Source organism: Mixophyes fleayi, chromosome 4 (assembly GCF_038048845.1).
Source record: "Mixophyes fleayi isolate aMixFle1 chromosome 4, aMixFle1.hap1, whole genome shotgun sequence".
NCBI lineage: Eukaryota > Metazoa > Chordata > Amphibia > Anura > Limnodynastidae > Mixophyes > Mixophyes fleayi.
In genome coordinates, this window is record NC_134405.1 from 2,626,685 (window position 1) to 2,648,729 (window position 22,045).

The 22,045-nt window shown below is 46.0% G+C and overlaps 1 protein-coding gene across 3 annotated transcripts in view; it reads right to left on the reverse strand.

Annotated features, from left to right (window-relative positions):
* The window catches only part of LOC142150936 (phospholipid scramblase 2-like), a 93,646-nt gene that overhangs the window by 15,472 nt on the left and 56,129 nt on the right, over positions 1-22,045 (reverse strand). For all 3 annotated transcript variants that reach the window (XM_075206136.1, XM_075206138.1, XM_075206137.1), the window contains exons 3-6: positions 15,247-15,413; positions 8,633-8,660; positions 3,310-3,491; positions 326-487 (exon numbers count right to left, since the gene is read on the reverse strand). In XM_075206136.1, coding sequence (XP_075062237.1) covers positions 326-487; positions 3,310-3,491; positions 8,633-8,660; positions 15,247-15,413 — 539 coding nt within the window. The remainder of the gene's footprint in view (positions 1-325; positions 488-3,309; positions 3,492-8,632; positions 8,661-15,246; positions 15,414-22,045) is intronic.

The following is a 22,045-nucleotide window of genomic DNA, read 5'->3' on the forward strand; positions in this document are numbered from 1 at the left end:
GGGAAAGACTCATAGCTCCCTTCTGTCTGTGTCACCCTGCAGGGGGAGGGGCAGACTCATAGCTCCCTTCTGTCTGTGTCACTGTGTCACCGTGCTGGGGGAGGAACAGACTCAGAGCTCCCTTCTGTCTGTGTCACTGTGTCACCCTGCAGGGGGAGGGACAGACTCATAGCTCCCTTCTGTCTGTGTCACTGTGTCACCCTGCAGGGGGAGGGAAAGACTCATAGCTCCCTTCTGTCTGTGTCACTGTGTCACCCTGCAGGGGGAGGGACAAACTCATACAACATTTTAATAAACATCTATATTTTAATTTTGTTTTTATTACCTCAAAGGTGATATTTCCAAAGATACTGGTTTGGAAAGCGGGTCCCAGGATCATCAAAATTTCCTCCCTGGAGGAATTTATGATTGACAGTTGAGTAACCATGAGATTTATATGTACATTTGCACATCCAAGGAACTCGGCAGATGCATTGAACACTTCCATCTGTCAGAGAGACCACAAAATTAATATATTAGACTAATTGTCCATGTCACATATACCATGCACCGTGCATCTCAGTGCTAACACTGAGCCTAATATCCACTACAGTTACATTTCAACGAAAGTAAGTTCTAACCACATCTCCAGGTACTTCCACACCTTAATCACTTAATACTCAAGTTGTGGCAAAAATTTCATGCAAATTGAATTTTTTGGCAGAATCGTCCATTCTGCAGACGTGCAACCACCTGGCGCTACAATCTTCAAATTCTGCTTTTTCTTGAATATAGTGGGATAGAGACAACGAATATTCTCTTCTAGTGCTTGGTGTGTTTGGGGGTATGGCTGGCAATTCAGGGATAGAAATGATAGGGGTTATTTTATGTAGCACAATAAGGACAAAATCTGTGGAATGCGCAGGATGTGGAAAAGATTCCACACAATATTCTGCTCATCTCTACCCAACGACTCAATGACCTTCGCATAAACTCGACTCCCACTCACAAATGACCACAAAGTGTGATGTCACATCTTTCCCATCCACAGCAAAGTTTTTTCTCAAAGGCGATTTAATCATTGAAAGTGATATATTCTACAATGCTGTACAATTCGGGAGACAAACAAAACAAGGACAGGCGATGACATGGTATACGTATCTTCCAACATTTATACGTGCTGAGTCGGTACAAAATAAAACTCACCCTCCCGATCCGTAGAAAACCCCTTGTACATGGGGCGATTTGATTCAGAACTAATTTCCTGTCGTAGCCTCACAATATACTTGTAATACCCTGCAAATCACAGGTATATTTCAGCATGCACTCATTCAGAAAACTACAGTTCCCCAGAGTGCCTCTTGGAGTTAAATCCGAATTGCTTTGGCCATTTTTGGATGAACATACTGCAATGAATGAACTAGAAATTTCCTGGAGATTCTTAGGAAAAAGGGGAGGGGCCAAAACAGACTGGCTAGTGTGAGAATTGATGTGTGTGACTGCTGGCTGAGCTAATTTAGGATCTTCCCACAAAGAGCCATGCTATGGCTGAATTGTTGTCCTGAGGGAAGTTTTAGCCCTGTGTTCCTTGTTTTATTCCAACACCACTGGGTGGACCTTCACCTCTCTACCATACCACCAGGCCTGTAGAGTCCTTCCTTACACTACTTCTGGGGTGCCAACCATCAGCCAAATTACATATTTGCTCCATGGAAAAATAACAAAGGTGCAGGAAAAAGCTATTTATTTGTAAAACCGGTGTTAATTTTTGTGAGATAAAATCGCTCACACACCTCCAAAAGGAAGGTATCTAATTGGGCAGCCTAGCACTGTAAAGCCGTCTGAGACGTGGCCACAACCCGTCGTGATGTGGCCATACCCCTTGTCCCACATCCGGGGGCCAGACACGTTGGGAGGTATGCCTTAATGAAGCGATTTGCATTGTCATAGACAGTGGCGGAACTACCATTGGTGTGGCAGGTGCAGTGCACCGGGGCCCATGTAGATAATGGGGCCCGTTGCATGGCAGAGTCAGATGGTCGGAGGCCCCGGTTCCCTCCTCCCCGCCTCCCTGCATCGGGGCTCACAGCTCGCTAGTTCCGCCTCTTGTCATAGCCCCGCCCCCATTGTTTGATGATGATAAACGTTTTATCACAGGTATGCAATATACTCCTTCATCCAAACTTCTTGGAAACTCTAAAAGCACCTACACACTTACAGTCTTCCCTCAGTACTCTGACATTGCACCATCCTGTTGCTCTATAACATCCAAATTACTCATGCGCACTCCCTGCACCATTAGAATGTTTCTCCTCCTCCACAGGTGATTGCAAGCTCTTCTGCACGCTCTGTGTTGTGGTGCTAGATACAGCATCACACATATGCTTTTATAATGTGCACAACTTTACCTGCGGTTTCAACACTACACTACAAAATGTTGTGATACCTAATAACTATAAAATATTAATAATATATATAGCGTAACATATATATTTATATAGCGTATATATTTTAGAAAAGAAAGAATAATAAGGGAAAACTCCCCTATGTGAATGGTGTCAGTTACAAATCACTTATGATTATCCCGAGATGTCCAGAGAAGCCCCCTAATATAACACAGATCGCTGACTGGCTCTTCAGGTGTTAATTAAGATATAAGGCAGGATTTTTTCAGATCTCAAACACACGTGTGCCTCACACAGGACATGGATTGACATGTATGCTTTACAACTGAACTGCATGAGAATTTCTGGACGTGATGTTAAAACTGTCTTGTGAAGTCTGTGGACCTCAGAGTAAGCAAAGTACATAGTATTCACTCCTAATTGAATCACTCCCCATGTGTATGACATAGACATGCTACACGTGTGTAATATAGACGTGTTACATATGTGTAAAAGGGATACCATGCACCTATTATAGACAAGTTACATGTGTATGATATATGCTTGTTACATGTGTGTAATAGAGACGAGACACATTATGTATGTGTAATAAAGACACGTTACGTATGTATAATAGAGACACGTCATGCATGTGTAATAGAGACACGTTACATGTGTGTAATAGAGACACGTTACGTATGAGTAATAGAGACACGTCATACATGTGTAATAGACACATTACATATGTGCAATAGAGGCACATTACATGTGTGTAATAGAAACATGTTACATATGTGTAATATAGACATGTTACATGTGTGTAATATAGACACATTACATGTGTATGATATAGTCATGCTACACGTGTATCATATATACATGTTACATGTGTATGAGATAGGCATGTTACATGCATGTAATATAGACATATTACATGGGATCCTACCTCTCTATGACACCTACAGCCGAAGCTCTCAGTAGCCTCCATCACATCCTGACCGCTGTTATCTCGGATCTTCAGGTTATAGAGGGGGCCACAGCACTGGATCAGCTGCTCCGCCTGATATATCCGCTGCCCCATCTGATCCAGGACCTCAAAGTTACGATTCAAACCTTGTGCCACAGTGACTGGAAGAAAGATGTCAGAGTTTGGTAAAATGGTCACATAGATCTGTGGCAGAAACAGTATTACGATGCTATTCGTCAAGCTGATGATGATGACTGGGTTCTCTAGTATGTAGACGCATACATACAATATGATACCCTTGATGCGGACATATACTAGCTCACTCTTCTAGGGTGCACACATCTTAATATACATGCAAATGAAAATAACCACGTAAGCTCCATGCAATTACATGTCCGTCTACATGAGGCCCAAAATACACATAAGGAGGTTGTATTGAGGGTGTATGGTGGGTAGAACATATAACAGGAGATGGATGTAAGAAGAGAACCAACATCAGGACAGAGACAGATAAAGGTCCGGAAAAGTAGATATTGGAGATACAGTAATTCACAAAATATGACAAGATAAGAAAACTGATGGAGTCGGGAGATGTTATGAGTACAAAGCGAGACATTAAGAAGGTGACAGGAAGTGTGAACAGAAGTGATGGTAAATTTGTTCAAATATTCTGAGTTTTCTCAAGTCAGTTGGGTAATATGGTAATGTGGGTGTAGAGAGATGAGGTCAGTTGGGTAATCTGGTAATGTGGGTGTAGAGAGATGGGGTCAGTTGGGTAATCTGATAATGTGGGTATAGAGAGATGGGGTCAGTTGGGTAATCTGGTAATGTGGGTATAGAGAGATGGGGTCAGTTGGGTAATCTGGTAATGTGGGTGTAGAGAGATGGGGTCAGTTGGGTAATCTGGTAATGTGGGTGTAGAGAGATGGGGTCAGTTGGGTAATCTGATAATGTGGGTATAGAGAGATGGGGTCAGTTGGGTAATCTGGTAATGTGGGTATAGAGAGATGGGGTCAGTTGGGTAATCTGGTAATGTGGGTGTAGAGAGATGGGGTCAGTTGGGTAATCTGGTAATGTGGGTGTAGAGAGATGGGGTCAGTTGGGTAATCTGGTAATGTGGGTGTAGAGAGATGGGGTCAGTTGGGTAATCTGGTAATGTGGGTGTAGAGAGATGGGGTCAGTTGGGTAATCTGATAATGTGGGTGTAGAGAGATGAGGTCAGTTGGGTAATCTGATAATGTGGGTGTAGAGAGATGGGGTCAGTTGGGTAATCTGATAATGTCGGTGTACAGAGATGGGGTCAGTTGGGTAATCTGATAATGTGGGTGTACAGAGATCGGGTTAGTTGGGTAATCTGGTAATGTGGGTGTAGAGAGATGGGGTCAGTTGGGTAATCTGGTAATGTGGGTGTAGAGAGATGGGGTCAGTTGGGTAATCTGGTAATGTGGGTGTAGAGAGATGGGGTCAGTTGGGTAATCTGGTAATGTGGGTGTAGAGAGATGGGGTCAGTTGGGTAATCTGATAATGTGGGTGTAGAGAGATGAGGTCAGTTGGGTAATCTGATAATGTGGGTGTAGAGAGATGGGGTCAGTTGGGTAATCTGATAATGTCGGTGTACAGAGATGGGGTCAGTTGGGTAATCTGATAATGTGGGTGTACAGAGATCGGGTTAGTTGGGTAATCTGGTAATGTGGGTGTAGAGAGATGGGGTCAGTTGGGTAATCTGGTAATGTGGGTGTAGAGAGATGGGGTCAGTTGGGTAATATGATAATGTGGGTGTAGAGAGATGGGGTCAGTTAGGTAATCTGATAATGTGGGTGTAGAGAGATGGGGTCAGTTGGGTAATCTGATAATGTGGGTGTAGAGAGATGGGGTCAGTTGGGTAATCTAGTAATGTGGGTGTAGAGAGATGGGGTCAGTTGGGTAATCTGGTAATGTGGGTGTAGAGAGAAGGGGTCAGTTGGGTAATCTGGTAATGTGGGTATAGAGAGATGAGGTTAATTGGGTAATCTGATAATGTGGGTGTAGAGAGATTGGGTCAGTTGGGTAATCTGGTAATGTGGGTGTAGAGAGATGGGGTCAGTTGGGTAATATGATAATGTGGGTGTAGAGAGATGGGGTCAGTTGGGTAATCTGGTAATGTGGGTGTAGAGAGATGGGGTCAGTTGGATGATCTGATAATGTGGGTGTAGAGAGATGGGGTCAGTTGGGTAATCTGGTAATGTGGGTGTAGAGAGATGGGGTCAGTTGGGTAATCTGGTAATGTGGGTGTAGAGAGATGGGGTCAGTTGGGTAATCTGGTAATGTGGGTGTAGAGAGAAGGGGTCAGTTGGGTAATCTGGTAATGTGGGTGTAGAGAGATGAGGTTAATTGGGTAATCTGATAATGTGGGTGTAGAGAGATGGGGTCAGTTGGGTAATCTGGTAATGTGGGTGTAGAGAGATGAGGTTAATTGGGTAATCTGATAATGTGGGTGTAGAGAGATGGGATCAGTTGGGTAATCTGGTAATGTGGGTGTAGAGAGAAGGGGTCAGTTGGGTAATCTGGTAATGTGGGTGTAGAGAGATGGGGTCAGTTGGGTAATCTGGTAATGTGGGTGTAGAGAGATGGGGTCAGTTGGGTAATCTGGTAATGTGGGTGTAAAGAGATGGGTCAATTGGGTAATCTGGTAATGTGGGTGTAGAGAGATGGGGTCAGTTGGGTAATCTGGTAATGTCGGTGTAGAGAGAAGGGGTCAGTTGGGTAATCTGGTAATGTGGGTGTAGAGAGATGGGGTCAGTTGGGTAATCTGGTAATGTGGGTGTAGAGAGATGGGGTCAGTTGGGTAATCTGGTAATGTGGGTGTAAAGAGATGGGGTCAGTTGGGTAATCTGGTAATGTGGGTGTAGAGAGATGGGGTCAGTTGGGTAATCTGGTAATGTCGGTGTAGAGAGAAGGGGTCAGTTGGGTAATCTGGTAATGTGGGTGTAGAGAGATGGGGTCAGTTGGGTAATCTGGTAATGTCGGTGTAGAGAGAAGGGGTCAGTTGGGTAATCTGGTAATGTGGGTGTAGAGAGATGGGGTCAGTTGGGTAATCTGGTAATGTGGGTATAGAGAGATGAGGTTAATTGGGTAATCTGATAATGTGGGTGTAGAGAGATGGGGTCAGTTGGGTAATATGGTAATGTGGGTGTAGAGAGATGGGGTCAGTTGGGTAATCTGGTAATGTGGGTGTAGAGAGAAGGGGTCAGTTGGGTAATCTGGTAATGTGGGTATAGAGAGATGAGGTTAATTGGGTAATCTGATAATGTGGGTGTAGAGAGATGGGGTCAGTTGGGTAATCTGGTAATGTGGGTGTAGAGAGATGAGGTTAATTGGGTAATCTGATAATGTGGGTGTAGAGAGATGGGATCAGTTGGGTAATCTGGTAATGTGGGTGTAGAGAGATGGGGTCAGTTGGGTAATCTGGTAATGTGGGTGTAGAGCGATGGGGTCAGTTTGGTAATCTGGTAATGTGGGTGTAGAGAGATGGGGTCAGTTGGGTTATCTGGTAATGTGGGTGTAGAGAGATGGGGTCAGTTGGGTAATCTGGTAATGTGGGTGTAGAGAGATGGGGTCAGTTGGGTAATCTGGTAATGTGGGTGTAAAGAGATGGGGTCAGTTGGGTAATCTGGTAATGTGGGTGTAGAGAGATGGGGTCAGTTGGGTAATCTGGTAATGTCGGTGTAGAGAGAAGGGGTCAGTTGGGTAATCTGGTAATGTGGGTGTAGAGAGATGGGGTCAGTTGGGTAATCTGGTAATGTCGGTGTAGAGAGAAGGGGTCAGTTGGGTAATCTGATAATGTGGGTGTAGAGAGATGGGGTCAGTTGGGTAATCTGGTAATGTGGGTGTAGAGAGATGGGGTCAGTTGGGTAATCTGGTAATGTGGGTATAGAGAGATGAGGTCAGTTGGGTAATCTGATAATGTGGGTGTAGAGAGATGGGGTCAGTTGGGTAATCTGGTAATGTGGGTATAGAGAGATGGGGACAGTTGGGTAATCTGGTAATGTGGGTGTAGAGAGATGGGGTCAGTTGGGTAATCTGGTAATGTGGGTGTAGAGAGATGGGGTCAATTTGGTAATCTGATAATGTGGGTATAGAGAGATGAGGTCAGTTGGGTAATCTGATAATGTGGGTGTAGAGAGATGGGGTCAGTTGGGTAATCTGGTAATGTGGGTATAGAGAGATGAGGTCAGTTGGGTAATCTGATAATGTGGGTGTAGAGAGAAGGGGTCAGTTGGGTAATCTGATAATGTGGGTATAGAGAGATGAGGTCAGTTGGGTAATCTGATAATGTGGGTGTAGAGAGATGGGGTCAGTTGGGTAATCTGGTAATGTCGGTGTAGAGAAATGGGGTCAGTTGGGTAATCTGGTAATGTCGGTGTAGAGAAATGGGGTCAGTTGGGTAATCTGATAATGTGGGTGTAGAGAGATGGGGTCAGTTGGGTAATCTGGTAATGTGGGTGTAGAGAGATGGGGTCAGTTGGGTAATCTGGTAATGTGGGTATAGAGAGATGAGGTCAGTTGGGTAATCTGGTAATGTGGGTGTAGAGAGATGGGGTCAGTTGGGTAATCTGATAATGTGGGTGTAGAGAGATGGGGTCAGTTGGGTAATCTGGTAATGTGGGTGTAGAGAGATGGGGTCAGTTGGGTAATCTGATAATGTGGGTGTACAGAGATCGGGTCAGTTGGGTAATCTGGTAATGTGGGTGTAGAGAGATCGGGTCAGTTGGGTAATCTGGTAATGTGGGTATAGAGAGATGGGGACAGTTGGGTAATCTGATAATGTGGGTGTAGAGAGATGGGGTCAGTTGGATGATCTGATAATGTGGGTGTAGAGAGATATATACGTCAGTTGGGTAATGTGATAATGTGGGTGTAGAGAGATATATACATCAGTTGGGTAATGTGATAATGTGGGTGTAGAGAGATGGGGTCAGTTGGATGATCTGATAATGTGGGTGTAGAGAGATATATACGTCAGTTGGATGATCTGATAATGTGGGTGTAGAGAGACAGGGGTCAGTTGGATGATCTGATAATGTGGGTGTAGAGAGACAGGGGTCAGTTGGGTAATGTGATAATGTGGGTGTAGAGAGATGGGGTCAGTTGGGTAATCTGGTAATGTGGGTGTAGCGATATAGGGGTCAGTTGGCTGATCTGGAAACGTGTGTGTAGGAGTCTGTTGGCTGATCTGGTAAAGTTGGGTGTATAGACGTCAGGGTACACAGCAGGTGATGTGTACTTCAGATGAATGAGGGAAATAGAAAAATATCATTCTTACATTTCTCCATCACGGAAAACTGGCTGATCTGAAAGATAAAGAGTAACAGTTTTCTGACTAGAGTATTTATAATTTAAGAAACATGATTGTTGAACTATTTAAAAATTTCACCCCTGATAGAGCCAACATGTCCCGGTATAAGGTGACTGCACTAAACATTATCTGTGTGTGGTGTCATTTTCCTGTCTCGGCCATCTGGACTATATTATTCACGATACGTTCCCTTTCCCTACTGACAACAGGACAGAAACTTCTGCCTCCTGCAAAGAGTGTTAAAAGTGCACAAACACAGTGTAAAATTTGCAGCTAAAAGTGTCCCCTGCCCATTACCGGAGCTTATGGTGCTTCTCCGGCATCCATATTTCCTGGGGCTCTTGTTTTACTCTCACAACCCTGGCAGGAACCTTACACGACCCATTTAAAGATCGCGAGTTTTATGGATTTACCAGGTTTGGCTACAGAACCGGCATAGCCCTGGGCTACATGCAGCCGTGTTTCTTCGGTTTCTCTTTACTGGGAAGAGGCACATAAAATATATTTCTAGGTGACAGAACAGCTTTAAAAAGTTGCGTGAAAACAAGACTAGATGCAGATAAAATGTAATCTAAAACGAGGCACAGCCTGAAACACTCCGGAGCTGATGTCTTCTCTCCTACATTCAGCCGAAGGTGTGGTAAATGTATTCATAGGTGACCAATTTATCGCCTGTTGTGGGATTCCGCCATCCAATGACATTGGTACTCTGATAGGGAAGTTTGAGTTCCCCATGCAGGACCCAGCATATAAATAAGAATAATTATGCAGTCAATGTGATTTGGAATGAGATAATGTAAATCCATGTTTGGTTTCATGGCCTCCTTATCATCCGTGGGCACAGCAGACAAAGATCACTTTTTTTCTACTGGCAGATATAGGAGCTATTGTGACAGGATGGACCTCCTATGCCACCTGTCACTTGTTGCTGGGAAACGGCTGGGCTTCCCTTTCCACCATCTTCTTTTCTTTATCCCTCTATCCGCAGTAGGAGGGGCTGTTGCTGCTGCCCACTCTAGGCTCCTTCACCGGCACCTGGAACCGCCTCCTTCTGGGTAAGTCTCGCTGCTAGTGCACCCCCTTGCTCTGGTACACCTGACCTCCTGCCTTCAGATCAGGGCTGCTGTGGATGTTTCCCCCGGCCTATCACACTGGTCAGAGCTGCAGGGCAGCGAGCAGAGCGTTGGAACTAGAAGTTGGGTTCCAACCTCTGAACAGCGGGATGATGGATTCAATTGGTCTAAAAATTAAAATTATTTCCTGTGTCGCAATTACAAAATAAGTAGCCTAATTGGTAAAATATTGTGATGTAGTGGAAAAGACACAGCCATGCTCTTTCATGGATTTCTGTCTCTTACATATCTTTACTTTATCTTAATAAAAAAATCGAAAATAATGTAATATTGGCAGTACAACATAGTGTGGGCAGTACAACATAGTGTGGGCAGTACAACATAGTGTAGGCAGTACAACATAGTGTGGGCAGTACAACATAGTGTGGGCAGTACAACATAGTGTAGGCAGTACAACATAGTGTGGGCAGTACAACAGGGTTGAACAGTTGGAGACCTTGGGTCCTTCTCTGCTTGCAGCTTTCAGATGCTTTTTTAATTTTGTTGATTAAGTACTGGTGGAATTCTCATTGTTTATTTGTAAAGCGCCACAAACTTCTGCAGTCGGACAGTCGGTATAACAAATCACACAAGTGTCAAAGGATAGGACAATGCTGAGACAATAGAAGTTAGTGGGACTCGTAGTGGACATGGGCCTGTAGCTGGTAGAGTAGTGTCAGGTGAGGGCAGGATAGGCTACAAAGAAGAGGAGGTGGACTTTGAGACACTGCTTGAATGAATTGAGGCTCTGGAAGAGTCTGGTGAGGTTGGGAAGATTAGCAGCGTGAAGTCTTTGAGTCGGGAGTAAGAGGTGGGCATTAGAGACAAGGGACGCAAAAGTCAGAGGCTGATTTAAGACAGCAGGAGGGAGAGTATCCCATAATTAGTTCAGAGATGTATGTAAGGGGGGGGGGGGTGATGGTGAGGGATTTGAAGGTGAGATGCTTTTATTGGACTCTTAGGGTTATGGGGAGCCAGTGTCAGTAGTGTCGTTAATGTTAGTGTTCAGAATCCCTTAGAATAAAAGTGGGTAGGTGAACAACAGGAAATGAAATATATCCAGGTCGAAAAGTTGTTGAACAAATAGGGAGACTAGGGCTGGAGACCAATAAATGACAGCAAATTTAAGTGGAAGTGGAGAGAAGAGATGGATGGTATGGAATTTAAACAAGAAGAAAATGGAGTGATGTAGGTGTACGGCACAGCCAGGGAATGTTAGGAAGCCTACTCCACCAGGCGAGAAGTGTGAGTGAGAGGCTGCACAGCAGGGAGATTCTGAGTGAGCACTAGAGGCTGCACAGCAGGGAGATGCTGAACGAGCACTAGAGGCCGCACAGCAGGGAGATGCTGAATGAGCACTAGAGGCTGCACAGCAGGGAGATGCTGAATGAGCACTAGAGGCTGCACAGCAGGGAGATGCTGAATGAGCACTAGAGGCTGCACAGCAGGGAGATGCTGAATGAGCACTAGAGGCTGCACAGCAGGGAGATGCTGAACGAGCACTAGAGGCTGCACAGCAGGGAGATGCTGTATGAGCACTAGAGCCGGCACAGCAGGGAGATGCTGAATGAGTACTAGAGGCTGCACAGCAGGGAGATGCTGAATGAGCACTAGAGGCTGCACAGCAGGGAGAAGCTGAATGAGCACTAGAGGCCGCACAGCAGGGAGATGCTGAATGAGCACTAGAGCCTGCACAGCAGGGAGATGCTGAATGAGCACTAGAGGCTGCACAGCAGGGAGATGCTGAATGAGCACTAGAGCCTGCACAGCAGGGAGATGCTGAATGAGCACTAGAGGCCGCACAGCAGGGAGATGCTGAATGAGCACTAGAGGCTGCACAGCAGGGAGAAGCTGAATGAGCACTAGAGGCCGCACAGCAGGGAGATGCTGAATGAGCACTAGAGGCTGCACAGCAGGGAGATGCTGAATGAGCACTAGAGGCAGCACAGCAGGGAGATGCTGAATGAGCACTAGAGGCCGCACAGCAGGGAGATGCTGAATGAGCACTAGAGGCCGCACAGCAGGGAGATGCTGAATGAGCACTAGAGGCTGCACAGCAGGGAGATGCTGAATGAGCACTAGAGGCTGCACAGCAGGGAGATGCTGAATGAGCACTAGAGGCTGCACAGCAGGGAGATGCTGAATGAGCACTAGAGGCTGCACAGCAGGGAGATGCTGAATGAGCACTAGAGGCTGCACAGCAGGGAGATGCTGAATGAGTACTAGAGGCTGCACAGCAGAGAGATGCTGAATGAGCACTAGAGGCTGCACAGCAGGGAGATGCTGAATGAGCACTAGAAGCTGCACAGAAGGGAGATGCTGAATGAGCACTAGAGGCTGCACAGAAGGGAGATGCTGAATGAGCACTAGAGGCCGCACAGCAGGGAGATGCTGAATGAGCACTAGAAGCTGCACAGAAGGGAGATGCTGAATGAGCACTAGAGGCTGCACAGAAGGGAGATGCTGAATGAGCACTAGAGGCCGCACAGCAGGGAGATGCTGAATGAGCACTAGAGGCCGCACAGCAGGGAGATGCTGAATGAGCACTAGAGGCTGCACAGAAGGGAGATGCTGAATGAGCACTAGAGGCAGCACAGCAGGGAGATGCTGAATGAGCACTAGAGGCTGCACAGCAGGGAGATGCTGAATGATCACTAGAGGCTGCACAGCAGGGAGATGCTGAATGATCACTAGAGGCTGCACAGCAGGGAGATGCTGAATGAGCACTAGAGGCCGCACAGCAGGGAGATGCTGAATGAGCACTAGAGGCCGCACAGCAGGGAGATGCTGAATGAGCACTAGAGGCTGCACAGCAGGGAGATGCTGAATGATCACTAGAGGCCGCACAGCAGGGAGGTTCTGAGTGAGCACTAGAGGCTGCACAGCAGGGAGATGCTGAATGAGCACTACAGGCTGCACAGCAGGGAGATGCTGAATGAGCACTAGAGGCTGCACAGAAGGGAGATGCTGAATGAGCACTAGAGGCCGCACAGCAGGGAGATGCTGAATGAGCACTAGAGGCTGCACAGCAGGGAGATGCTGAATGATCACTAGAGGCTGCACAGCAGGGAGATGCTGAATGAGCACTAGAGGCTGCACAGCAGGGAGATGCTGAATAAGCACTAGAGGCTGCACAGCAGGGAGATGCTGAATGAGTACTAGAGGCTGCACAGCAGGGAGATGCTGAATGAGTACTAGAGGCTGCACACTAGGGAGATGCTGAATGAGCACTAGAGGCTGCACAGTAGGGAGATGCTGAATGAGCACTAGAGGCTGCACAGCAGGGAGATGCTGAATGAGTACTAGAGGCTGCACACTAGGGAGATGCTGAATGAGCACTAGAGGCTGCACAGCAGGGAGATGCTGAATGATCACTAGAGGCCGCACAGCAGGGAGATGCTGAATGATCACTAGAGGCCGCACAGCAGGGAGATGCTGAATGAGCACTAGAGGCAGCACAGAAGGGAGATGCTGAATGAGCACTAGAGGCTGCACAGCAGGGAGATGCTGAATGATCACTAGAAGCTGCACAGCAGGGAGATGCTGAATGAGCACTAGAGGCTGCACAGCAGGGAGATGCTGAATGAGCACTAGAGGCCGCACAGAAGGGAGATGCTGAATGAGCACTAGAGGCCGCACAGCAGGGAGATGCTGAATGAGCACTAGAAGCTGCACAGCAGGGAGATGCTGAATGAGCACTAGAGGCCGCACAGCAGGGAGATGCTGAATGAGCACTAGAGGCCGCACAGAAGGGAGATGCTGAATGAGCACTAGAGGCTGCACAGCAGGGAGATGCTGAATGATCACTAGAGACTGCACAGCAGGGAGATGCTGAATGAGCACTAGAGGCCGCACAGCAGGGAGATGCTGAATGAGCACTAGAGGCCGCACAGAAGGGAGATGCTGAATGAGCACTAGAGGCTGCACAGAAGGGAGATGCTGAATGAGCACTAGAGGCCGCACATTAGGGAGATGCTGAATGAGCACTAGAGGCTGCACAGCAGGGAGATGCTGAATGATCACTAGAGGCCGCACAGCAGGGAGATGCTGAATGAGCACTAGAGGCCGCACAGCAGGGAGATGCTGAATGAGCACTAGAGGCCGCACAGAAGGGAGATGCTGAATGAGTACTAGAGGCTGCACAGCAGGGAGATGCTGAATGATCACTAGAGGCTGCACAGCAGGGAGATGCTGAATGAGCACTAGAGGCCGCACATTAGGGAGATGCTGAATGAGCACTAGAGGCTGCACAGCAGGGAGATGCTGAATGATCACTAGAGGCCGCACAGCAGGGAGATGCTGAATGAGCACTAGAGGCCGCACAGCAGGGAGATGCTGAATGAGCACTAGAGGCCGCACAGAAGGGAGATGCTGAATGAGCACTAGAGGCTGCACAGCAGGGAGATGCTGAATGATCACTAGAGGCTGCACAGCAGGGAGATGCTGAATGAGCACTAGAGGCCGCACAGCAGGGAGATGCTGAATGAGCACTAGAGGCCGCACAGCAGGGAGATGCTGAATGAGCACTAGAAGCTGCACAGAAGGGAGATGCTGAATGAGCACTAGAGGCCGCACAGCAGGGAGATGCTGAATGAGCACTAGAGGCTGCACAGAAGGGAGATGCTGAATGAGCACTAGAGGCCGCACAGCAGGGAGATGCTGAATGAGCACTAGAGACTGCACAGAATAAATAGACTATGTCCATTCTGAGAGGAAAGCAAAACAACAACAAATTCACCACCAAATCCAAGTACTTCAGCCCAACATCCTCCACTCTGTTGATAAAAACATTGGGGTTGCAGTTGCTGTTACTGTGTATATCATATAAGCCTGGACTTATGGTTCTATCTGGTTCTAAAGTTGAGAATTCTGGTGAAATGAAGCTACAAATTGTGTCTCAGTGATATAAAGATGGGTGAAAACCGTATTTCTGGCCAAAGTTGCTTAATCCTAACAAACCATCACAGTCCTGCCAGCGCAGCTGAGCATTTCTATATCAAATGACACTAAATGTATTTTTTTTATTGCCACAATAAGCAGTGTTTATAAATCTGACTTATTGCAGGAAAAAAGTGCATCAACAAATAGGTCTCACATTTAATTATTTCCCATTCTGACTCTGCTGCACTGTGCAGTGGTTTTGAGCCTTATTACAATGGAATTATTGCACATTGACAATAGATTATATTTACCCCATCTAACCAACCTTATATAAAGAGATTAAGCAAATAAACAATGCAGGTATTACAACAGAATCCATATAAATACATATACAGGAAATGCTGTGGATGCAATAGGGAAAATGTTTCACTCAAAGAGCTTACAGTCTACAGCATGTAGAAGAGGAGGCCACACTCTGTTTACACACATATGGGAGGTCCTATCTCTGGTAGACAGTAGAGTTGACCAGTTCTCTACATTTTGAGGGATGGGAGAGGAGAAACACTATAAAACAAGCAGGACACTTACCTGCAGGAGATGCTGAAGACCAGGAGGTCCTCCCTTAAATTCCATGTTGTGTAGGGCAGGGTTGAGAGCAGCCGGTGGATACATAATGGGAGGGGCGCATGGTGCAATGGAATTGTAGCTGGGAGGTTCTTCCTGGGGGGCTGTAGGAAACTGCACTGGTCCATAACCTGTAAGAACAGTAGTAGAAACATGTATGAATTGAATAGAAGATGCCCCCATATTTTGGAATACAGTGACTGAAACGTTTCCAGTGCCTCCACCTCAGTGAATGGTACATTGGATATATACTGCGGTTCCTCATTCTGTGATAGTTCCGATAACAGATTGTAGTAGATAGAGGCTCTCCAACAGTTGTGGAGCTACAAGTCCATACATACTCTCCCATGGCTGTGGCTACTTGGTCATTCAGGAAATTTTAGTTCCACAGTAGCCACAGACACACAGACTGCCTAAGATATCAGTCTGTAACTAGAGATAGATAAAAGGTGGAGAAATATGTAGGTTAAAACTTCGATGAATGATAAACATGAAGCTATTCAGTAACATAGTTATCTGTCAGGTCAGAGACCCGTCTCCAATGCGTCATCCTACAGGCTGAGGGTTTCAGCCTTCTGCACTCTGTATAGTGTTCATTCATATAACCCATCATATTCTAGTACAGCAGCAACTGGGCAGATTGGGGGCTTGTTGTCTGTACAATGAGGGGTGGCTTTGTAGATTGTTTGCATGGAGCCTGTAAAAATAGGTGTGGCTGGGTGGATTGGGGGCATGGAGTCAGTAAAATGAGGGGTGGCTGGGTGGACTTGGGTCATGAAGTCATTAAAATGAGGGGTGGCTGGGTGGATTGAGGTAATGGAGTTGCAAAATGAGGGGTGGCTGGGTGGATTGGGGGCATGGAGTCTGTAAAATGTGGAAGAGCTGGGCATATTGGGGGCATGGAGTCTGTAAAATGTGGAAGAGCTGGGCATATTGGGGGCATGGAGTCTGTAAAATGTGGGAGAGCTGGGCATATTGGGAACATGGAGTCAGTAAAATGAGGGGTGGCTGGGTGGAATTGGGTCATGAGGTCATTAAAATGAGGGGTGGCTGGGTGGATTGAGGGCATGGAATCTGTAAAATGAGGGAAACCTTGGTGGACTGGGGGCTTGGTCTGTTAAATGAGGGCTGTCTAAGCGTATTAGGTTTATGATTATATTTTGTACCTGTATTTCTGAGAAGTGAGATATACATTTGCAGGAACAGGAAACACATTGTATCTCAAGTACAATGTAAAAGATATGTATCAGAAGACAACAGGATGTGTGTAAGTAAAGTTCATATTCTGCATCCAGAGAATTAAAAATATATATATTTATCATCATCATCATCAATATTTATTTATATAGCACCAGCAGATTCCGTAGCACCTTACAATTGGGAGAAAACTAATAAAACAAAACTGGGTAATACATATATACGTAGAGGTAAGAGGGCCCTGCTCACAAGCTTACAATCTATGGGACACTGGTTTGATAAACAAGGGTAAGTGCTACATCATATTGCATATTTGTCCAGCTAGAATGCAAAGGTTACAAAGTACTGAGTGGGCTGTATGATCAGTTACACAACTATGTTGTCAGAGGGTTGATTTCTTGTGTTAGCTGTGTAGAGGGTGGTAATAGGGTAACCTAGGGAGACTAAGAGGGTGGTAGAGGAATACTATAAGCTTGTCTGAAGTTGTGGGTTTACAGAGAACACTTGAAGGTTTGAAGACTAGAGGAAAGTGTTGTGGTGCGAGGGAGAAAATTCCATAAAGTGGGTGCAGCCCGAAAAAAGTCCTGTAACCGAGAATGGGAGGATGTGATGAGAATGGAAGAGAGATGCAGATCTTGTGCAGAAGGGAGGTGTCGAGTTGGAAGATAGTTTGAGACAAGTGAGGAGATGTATGTTGATGCAATTTTGTTGATGGCCTTGTTTGATAGTAGAAGAATTTTATATTGGATTTGTTGAAAAACAGGTAACCAATGTAGAGACTGACAGAGTGGTTCAGCAGATGTAAAACGATTTGCAAGGAAAATCAATCTAGCTGCTGCCTGCAAACTAGATCGTAGGGGTGAGAGTGTGTAAAGGGGAAAACCAGTTAGGAGGTAATTGCAATAGTCGATGCGGGAGATGATGAGTGCATGAATTAAAGTTTTTGCAGTGTCTTGTGTGAGATATGTATGTATTCTGGAAATGTTTTTTAGATGTCTGTAACATGATGTAAATATAGAGTTGATGTGGGGAACAAAGGATAGTTGCGAGTCAAGGATTACACCTAGGCAGCAAACGTGCGGGGTGGGATCTATGGTCATGTTGTCAACAGAAATAGAAATGTCAGGCAGGAAGCTTCTATTGTTGGGTGGGAATATTATTAATTCTGTTTTTGAAAGATTGAGTTTCAGTTCGCGAGAGGACATCCAAGATAAAATAGCGGAAAGACAGTCAGTAACGCGAGACAATACAAATGGTGAATGATAGATAGATTTGTGCATCATCCGCATAGAGATGATACTGAAATCCAAAGGAGCTTATTAGTTTTCCTAGAGAAGTGGTGTAGATAGAGAATAGCAGAGGACCTAGGACTGAGCTTTGTGGAACTCCAACTAATAAAGGAAGCCGAGTGGATGTTGTTCCAGAGAAATTAGCACTGGAAGAGCGATTAGATAGGTAGGATGAGAACCAGGATAGGACAGTGAGAGAGAGTAAGGGGCATAATTCAGTTTTTCTAGAATAGGAGTAATCGCTGCATGCTTGAATAATGATGGAGAGATACCAGTAGAAAGAGATAGATTACAGATTTTAGTTAGAGGGGGAATGAGCACAGGAGACAGGGACATACCAATTTGTGAGGGAATGGGATCATGAGAACAGGAGGTAGAGTAGGAAGATGAGGAGAGAGTAGAAACTTCCTCTTAATTTGTGGGATCAAATGAAGAGAGAGTGTCAGAGGATGCTGGAAAGGAATTGAGCTAATTGCTTCTCAAGGGAGATGATAACATTTCAAGCCTGATCTTATCAATCGTGTCCTTGAAATAGGAAGCAAGATCCTGGGCACTGATGTCAGTCGGAGGGTTTGCAGTGGGAGGATTGAGAAGAGATTTAAATGTGTTAAGAAGGTGTTTGGGGTTAGAAGCCTGAGCATAGATAAGAGATTGGTAGTATATGTTCTGGAAACAATGCTTTAAGTTACAAGTATCATATACATACAAACCTCATTTTATCTTATACTTTGTCACATACTACTTGTCAGTAGTTTACCATAATGCACACATTTGCCTGTTTTTTTTTTCCATTGCCTATCTGATATACCAACCATACTGCTACTTAATGACATTGTATGCAAATGATCAACCAAAGATAAGTAGTAGTACGGCAGCCATGAACCACAGCCTTGGATGTCCTTGTACTAGTAGATGGCATCGGATGCACATGAAAAAAAGATACAAAGATAAATGTGGACAAATCCCAGAATTTCCTTCCACTTCTAGGAGATGGCATTGGACATAAATGAAACAGATCGGGAAGAACAGCCCCAGAAGTACAAAGTACACAGGCAGCAGCAACAGCTGAAACTACAAAATAAACATTGTTCAAAGGCTGCAGGAGACTAGTGGAAGAAGATGTTACCAACAACCAATATAAAATGGATCACCGAGTATTGAGTCCTCTAATCTGTCTCCATCTGGAGATCTTGGACTGATGAAAGTCAATCCACAATATATGACTGAATATATCTGCCCCACTAGAGCCCATTTTGCCTTCCTGTGGTGCTTAAAATGGAGCACGTTATTTCTGCGGCCCAGCTCCTACATCTCTCAAATCGCTACTGGAGCCTGCAAAACCCCCAAAACCACCACTTAACCATGAACCGAGTGCCTCAGTGCTCCATTATTATTGCTTTTCATATCTCTCCACACTGCCACATCACCTGGTCCATACCTCACTGATCTATTTGACAACTTGATCTTACTATCTTTTCACCCCCCACCTTTAGAATGTAAGCTCTCATGATCAGGGTCCTCTCTAACATATATCTCAGGTCTGTCCTCTGTCTTCCTCATGTGCCACTGTCATGTCTGATGTGTTTCTCTGTAAATTAGATGCAGATGACTTCAAAGTTTAACCTTGCTCTCCAAGGTGTAAAATGTGAGATCAGAAATATTGTGTCCTGTGTTACTAGATAACATTGTCTCCTGTAGAGGGAACTGAACAGCTTCAAAAGCCCCCTGGGATGAGCTATACCCTGGAGAGACTTTTAGGAACCTCTCAGAAGACCACATGATGGCTTGCTATATTTCATATAGGCAAAAATAATTCCATTTCCAAATTACAACTTACAATCAATATAATTAGTGATCAATCACACATTCATTAATAGTATGATGAGGAGCAGCCCATATGTTAAATAAAGCTACCTGTCATATAGAGAACGAGAGGAAACCAGTATCAGTGTCACTCACCGTACTGTGAGTGCCTCTTCCCGGACATTTAGGAACCGTGGCCGTCCTCCATCCTGAGGGTCTGCGCATGCGCAGCCCTTTCCTATACTTCAGTGTATGTCCCTTTAACTCAATTGGCAGATCAGGCAACACTCCCTATATTAAGCACCTGTGGTCAACACCACGTGGCCTGATCTTGGAGTCTCATTCCTTATGAGTCTCTGAAGGTGTTCCTGTATTCCTCGTGTTTTCAGCACTGCTGATTCCTGTGGTTTCCAAACCACTTCTACCTCTGTGGTTTCCAAACCACTTCTACTACTGTGGTTCCCATACCACTTCTACCATCAACTGTATCATCGTGACTGTTAGCTGATTCCTATCCGCTGCCTCCGTGCACTACAGTCTTCCAAACCACTTCAACGCTATTACTTATCATTGTGACTGTTTGCTGATTCCTATCCGCTGCCTCCGTGCACTTCAGTCCTCTAATCCACATCATCGCTATTATATTTCACTGTGACTGTTTGCTGGTTCCTACCCGCTGCCTCTGTGCACTCCAACCGTTACTTTACATCCACTCACCTGTTCCTCATCAAGTCCGTGAGCTGATTCCTATCCGCTGCCTCCGTGCACTACAAGCCTTCAGCCTGCAACTCGCCTGTGTTCATTATCGTGACTGTTAGCTGTTGTCTATCCGCTGCTTCCGTGCACTACAGCCTCCAGCCTACAACTCGCCTGTGTTCATCATCGGGATTGTTAGCTGATGTCTACCCGCTGCTTCCGTGCACTACAGCCTCCAGCCTACAACTCGCCTGTGTTCATCATCGTGACAAGTTAGCTGATTCCTATCCGCTGCTCCTGTGCACTGCAGTCTCTTCTCAGCTCTCCTGTGTTTCCTCGAGACTGCTGCTCTCATTGCCATTTGCTACTCTCCGTGATCAACAGCTCCTGGTCTACTCTGCTCTCCCGTGTTCCAGCGCTACTGACAACTATTGGTTGCTACTGGTTACCTCCGTGTACCGCAGAGCCCTGCTGCTGCTGACCGCGCTATCATCCATCTACTGCTGATCCGCTCTCCACGTGTCCCGCAGGTCTACCCTCCTGTCTGCATTGGATTTATATCTCATCTACTACTCCTCTGCTGGATCATCTCCACTCTCCTGGGTCCTGCGTGAGTCCAGTTCCACGTGTTATTGATTCCTGTGGATTCGTGTCCCTGTTGGTCTACTTATCTGTGCGCTGCACCTACTGACCGCTGCCTCAGGTATCCTGGGACTTCTCATCCAGCCGGCCTCCTGCCGCTCAGGTATCCCTGCACTCCTATCTGACTGCCTGCTTCTGAACCACGGTATGCATACTTCTCATTGACTGTGCTGTGTATTGCATATCTTGCTGGACTGTGTTGGTTCTCCTCTGGAGTCTGCTATCCGCTGAGTCTATTGCCATCATTGACTGTGTTAACTTGTGCTGGACTACTTCAAGAGACTTCCTATATTTGCAGACCTGTTCAGTCAGTTATATCTATATTGTGCATGTTACTGTGGATCGTATATAAGGTGCCTGTGTATATCCTGTGTTGCAGTCTCTCCCCGTGCACCTCCTCACATATATATTCAGTGGTACAACTTGCTAGTAGCAGACCACTGATCCCTGTTTCCAGTATCACCTGTTCCAGTATCCTCTCACATAGCAGTAGTACAACTTGCTATCGCAGACCACTGACTCCCGATACCTCCACTTGGATTCCATTCCTTCACTCAGACAGCGGTACAACTTGCTATCCGCAGACCGCTGACTCTCATCACCTCCTCGTTTCTGTTGGACATTCCTCCTCACTATAGCAGTGGTACAACTTGCTATCGCAGACCACTGACTACCTTCACGTGTCCTTGTCCTACAGTTCCTCGTGTACTATTACCTCCATATTACCAGTGCTGCTAGTCATAGACTTTCCTGAGCATCTCATCGTCTGCTGTTTCCTGTTTCGTGATCACCCAGCTACCAGAGTACCCTATTACCATCTACATTGCTCTGGTAAGCCTACCACCTGGTGATCCCTGGGTAAAGACTCCTAGTGCCCGTGACAGTAAGATCAGGCCATGACAGACCCAGATACGGAACCTACAGCCAAAGAGATGCTGCAGCATCTGGTCAGCCGTGTAGAGCAACAGGATGCCCGCCAACAGCTGTTACAGTGTTATCAATCGTTAACCTCCCAAGGAACATCTGGACAGACAGTGACAGCTACTACTGAGGCTCCTGTGCTTTCCTCCGTTTCCCCAGTGCCATCCCAGGTGTCTACAGCTTCTACGCTTCACCTGCCTACTCCGTCAAAGTAC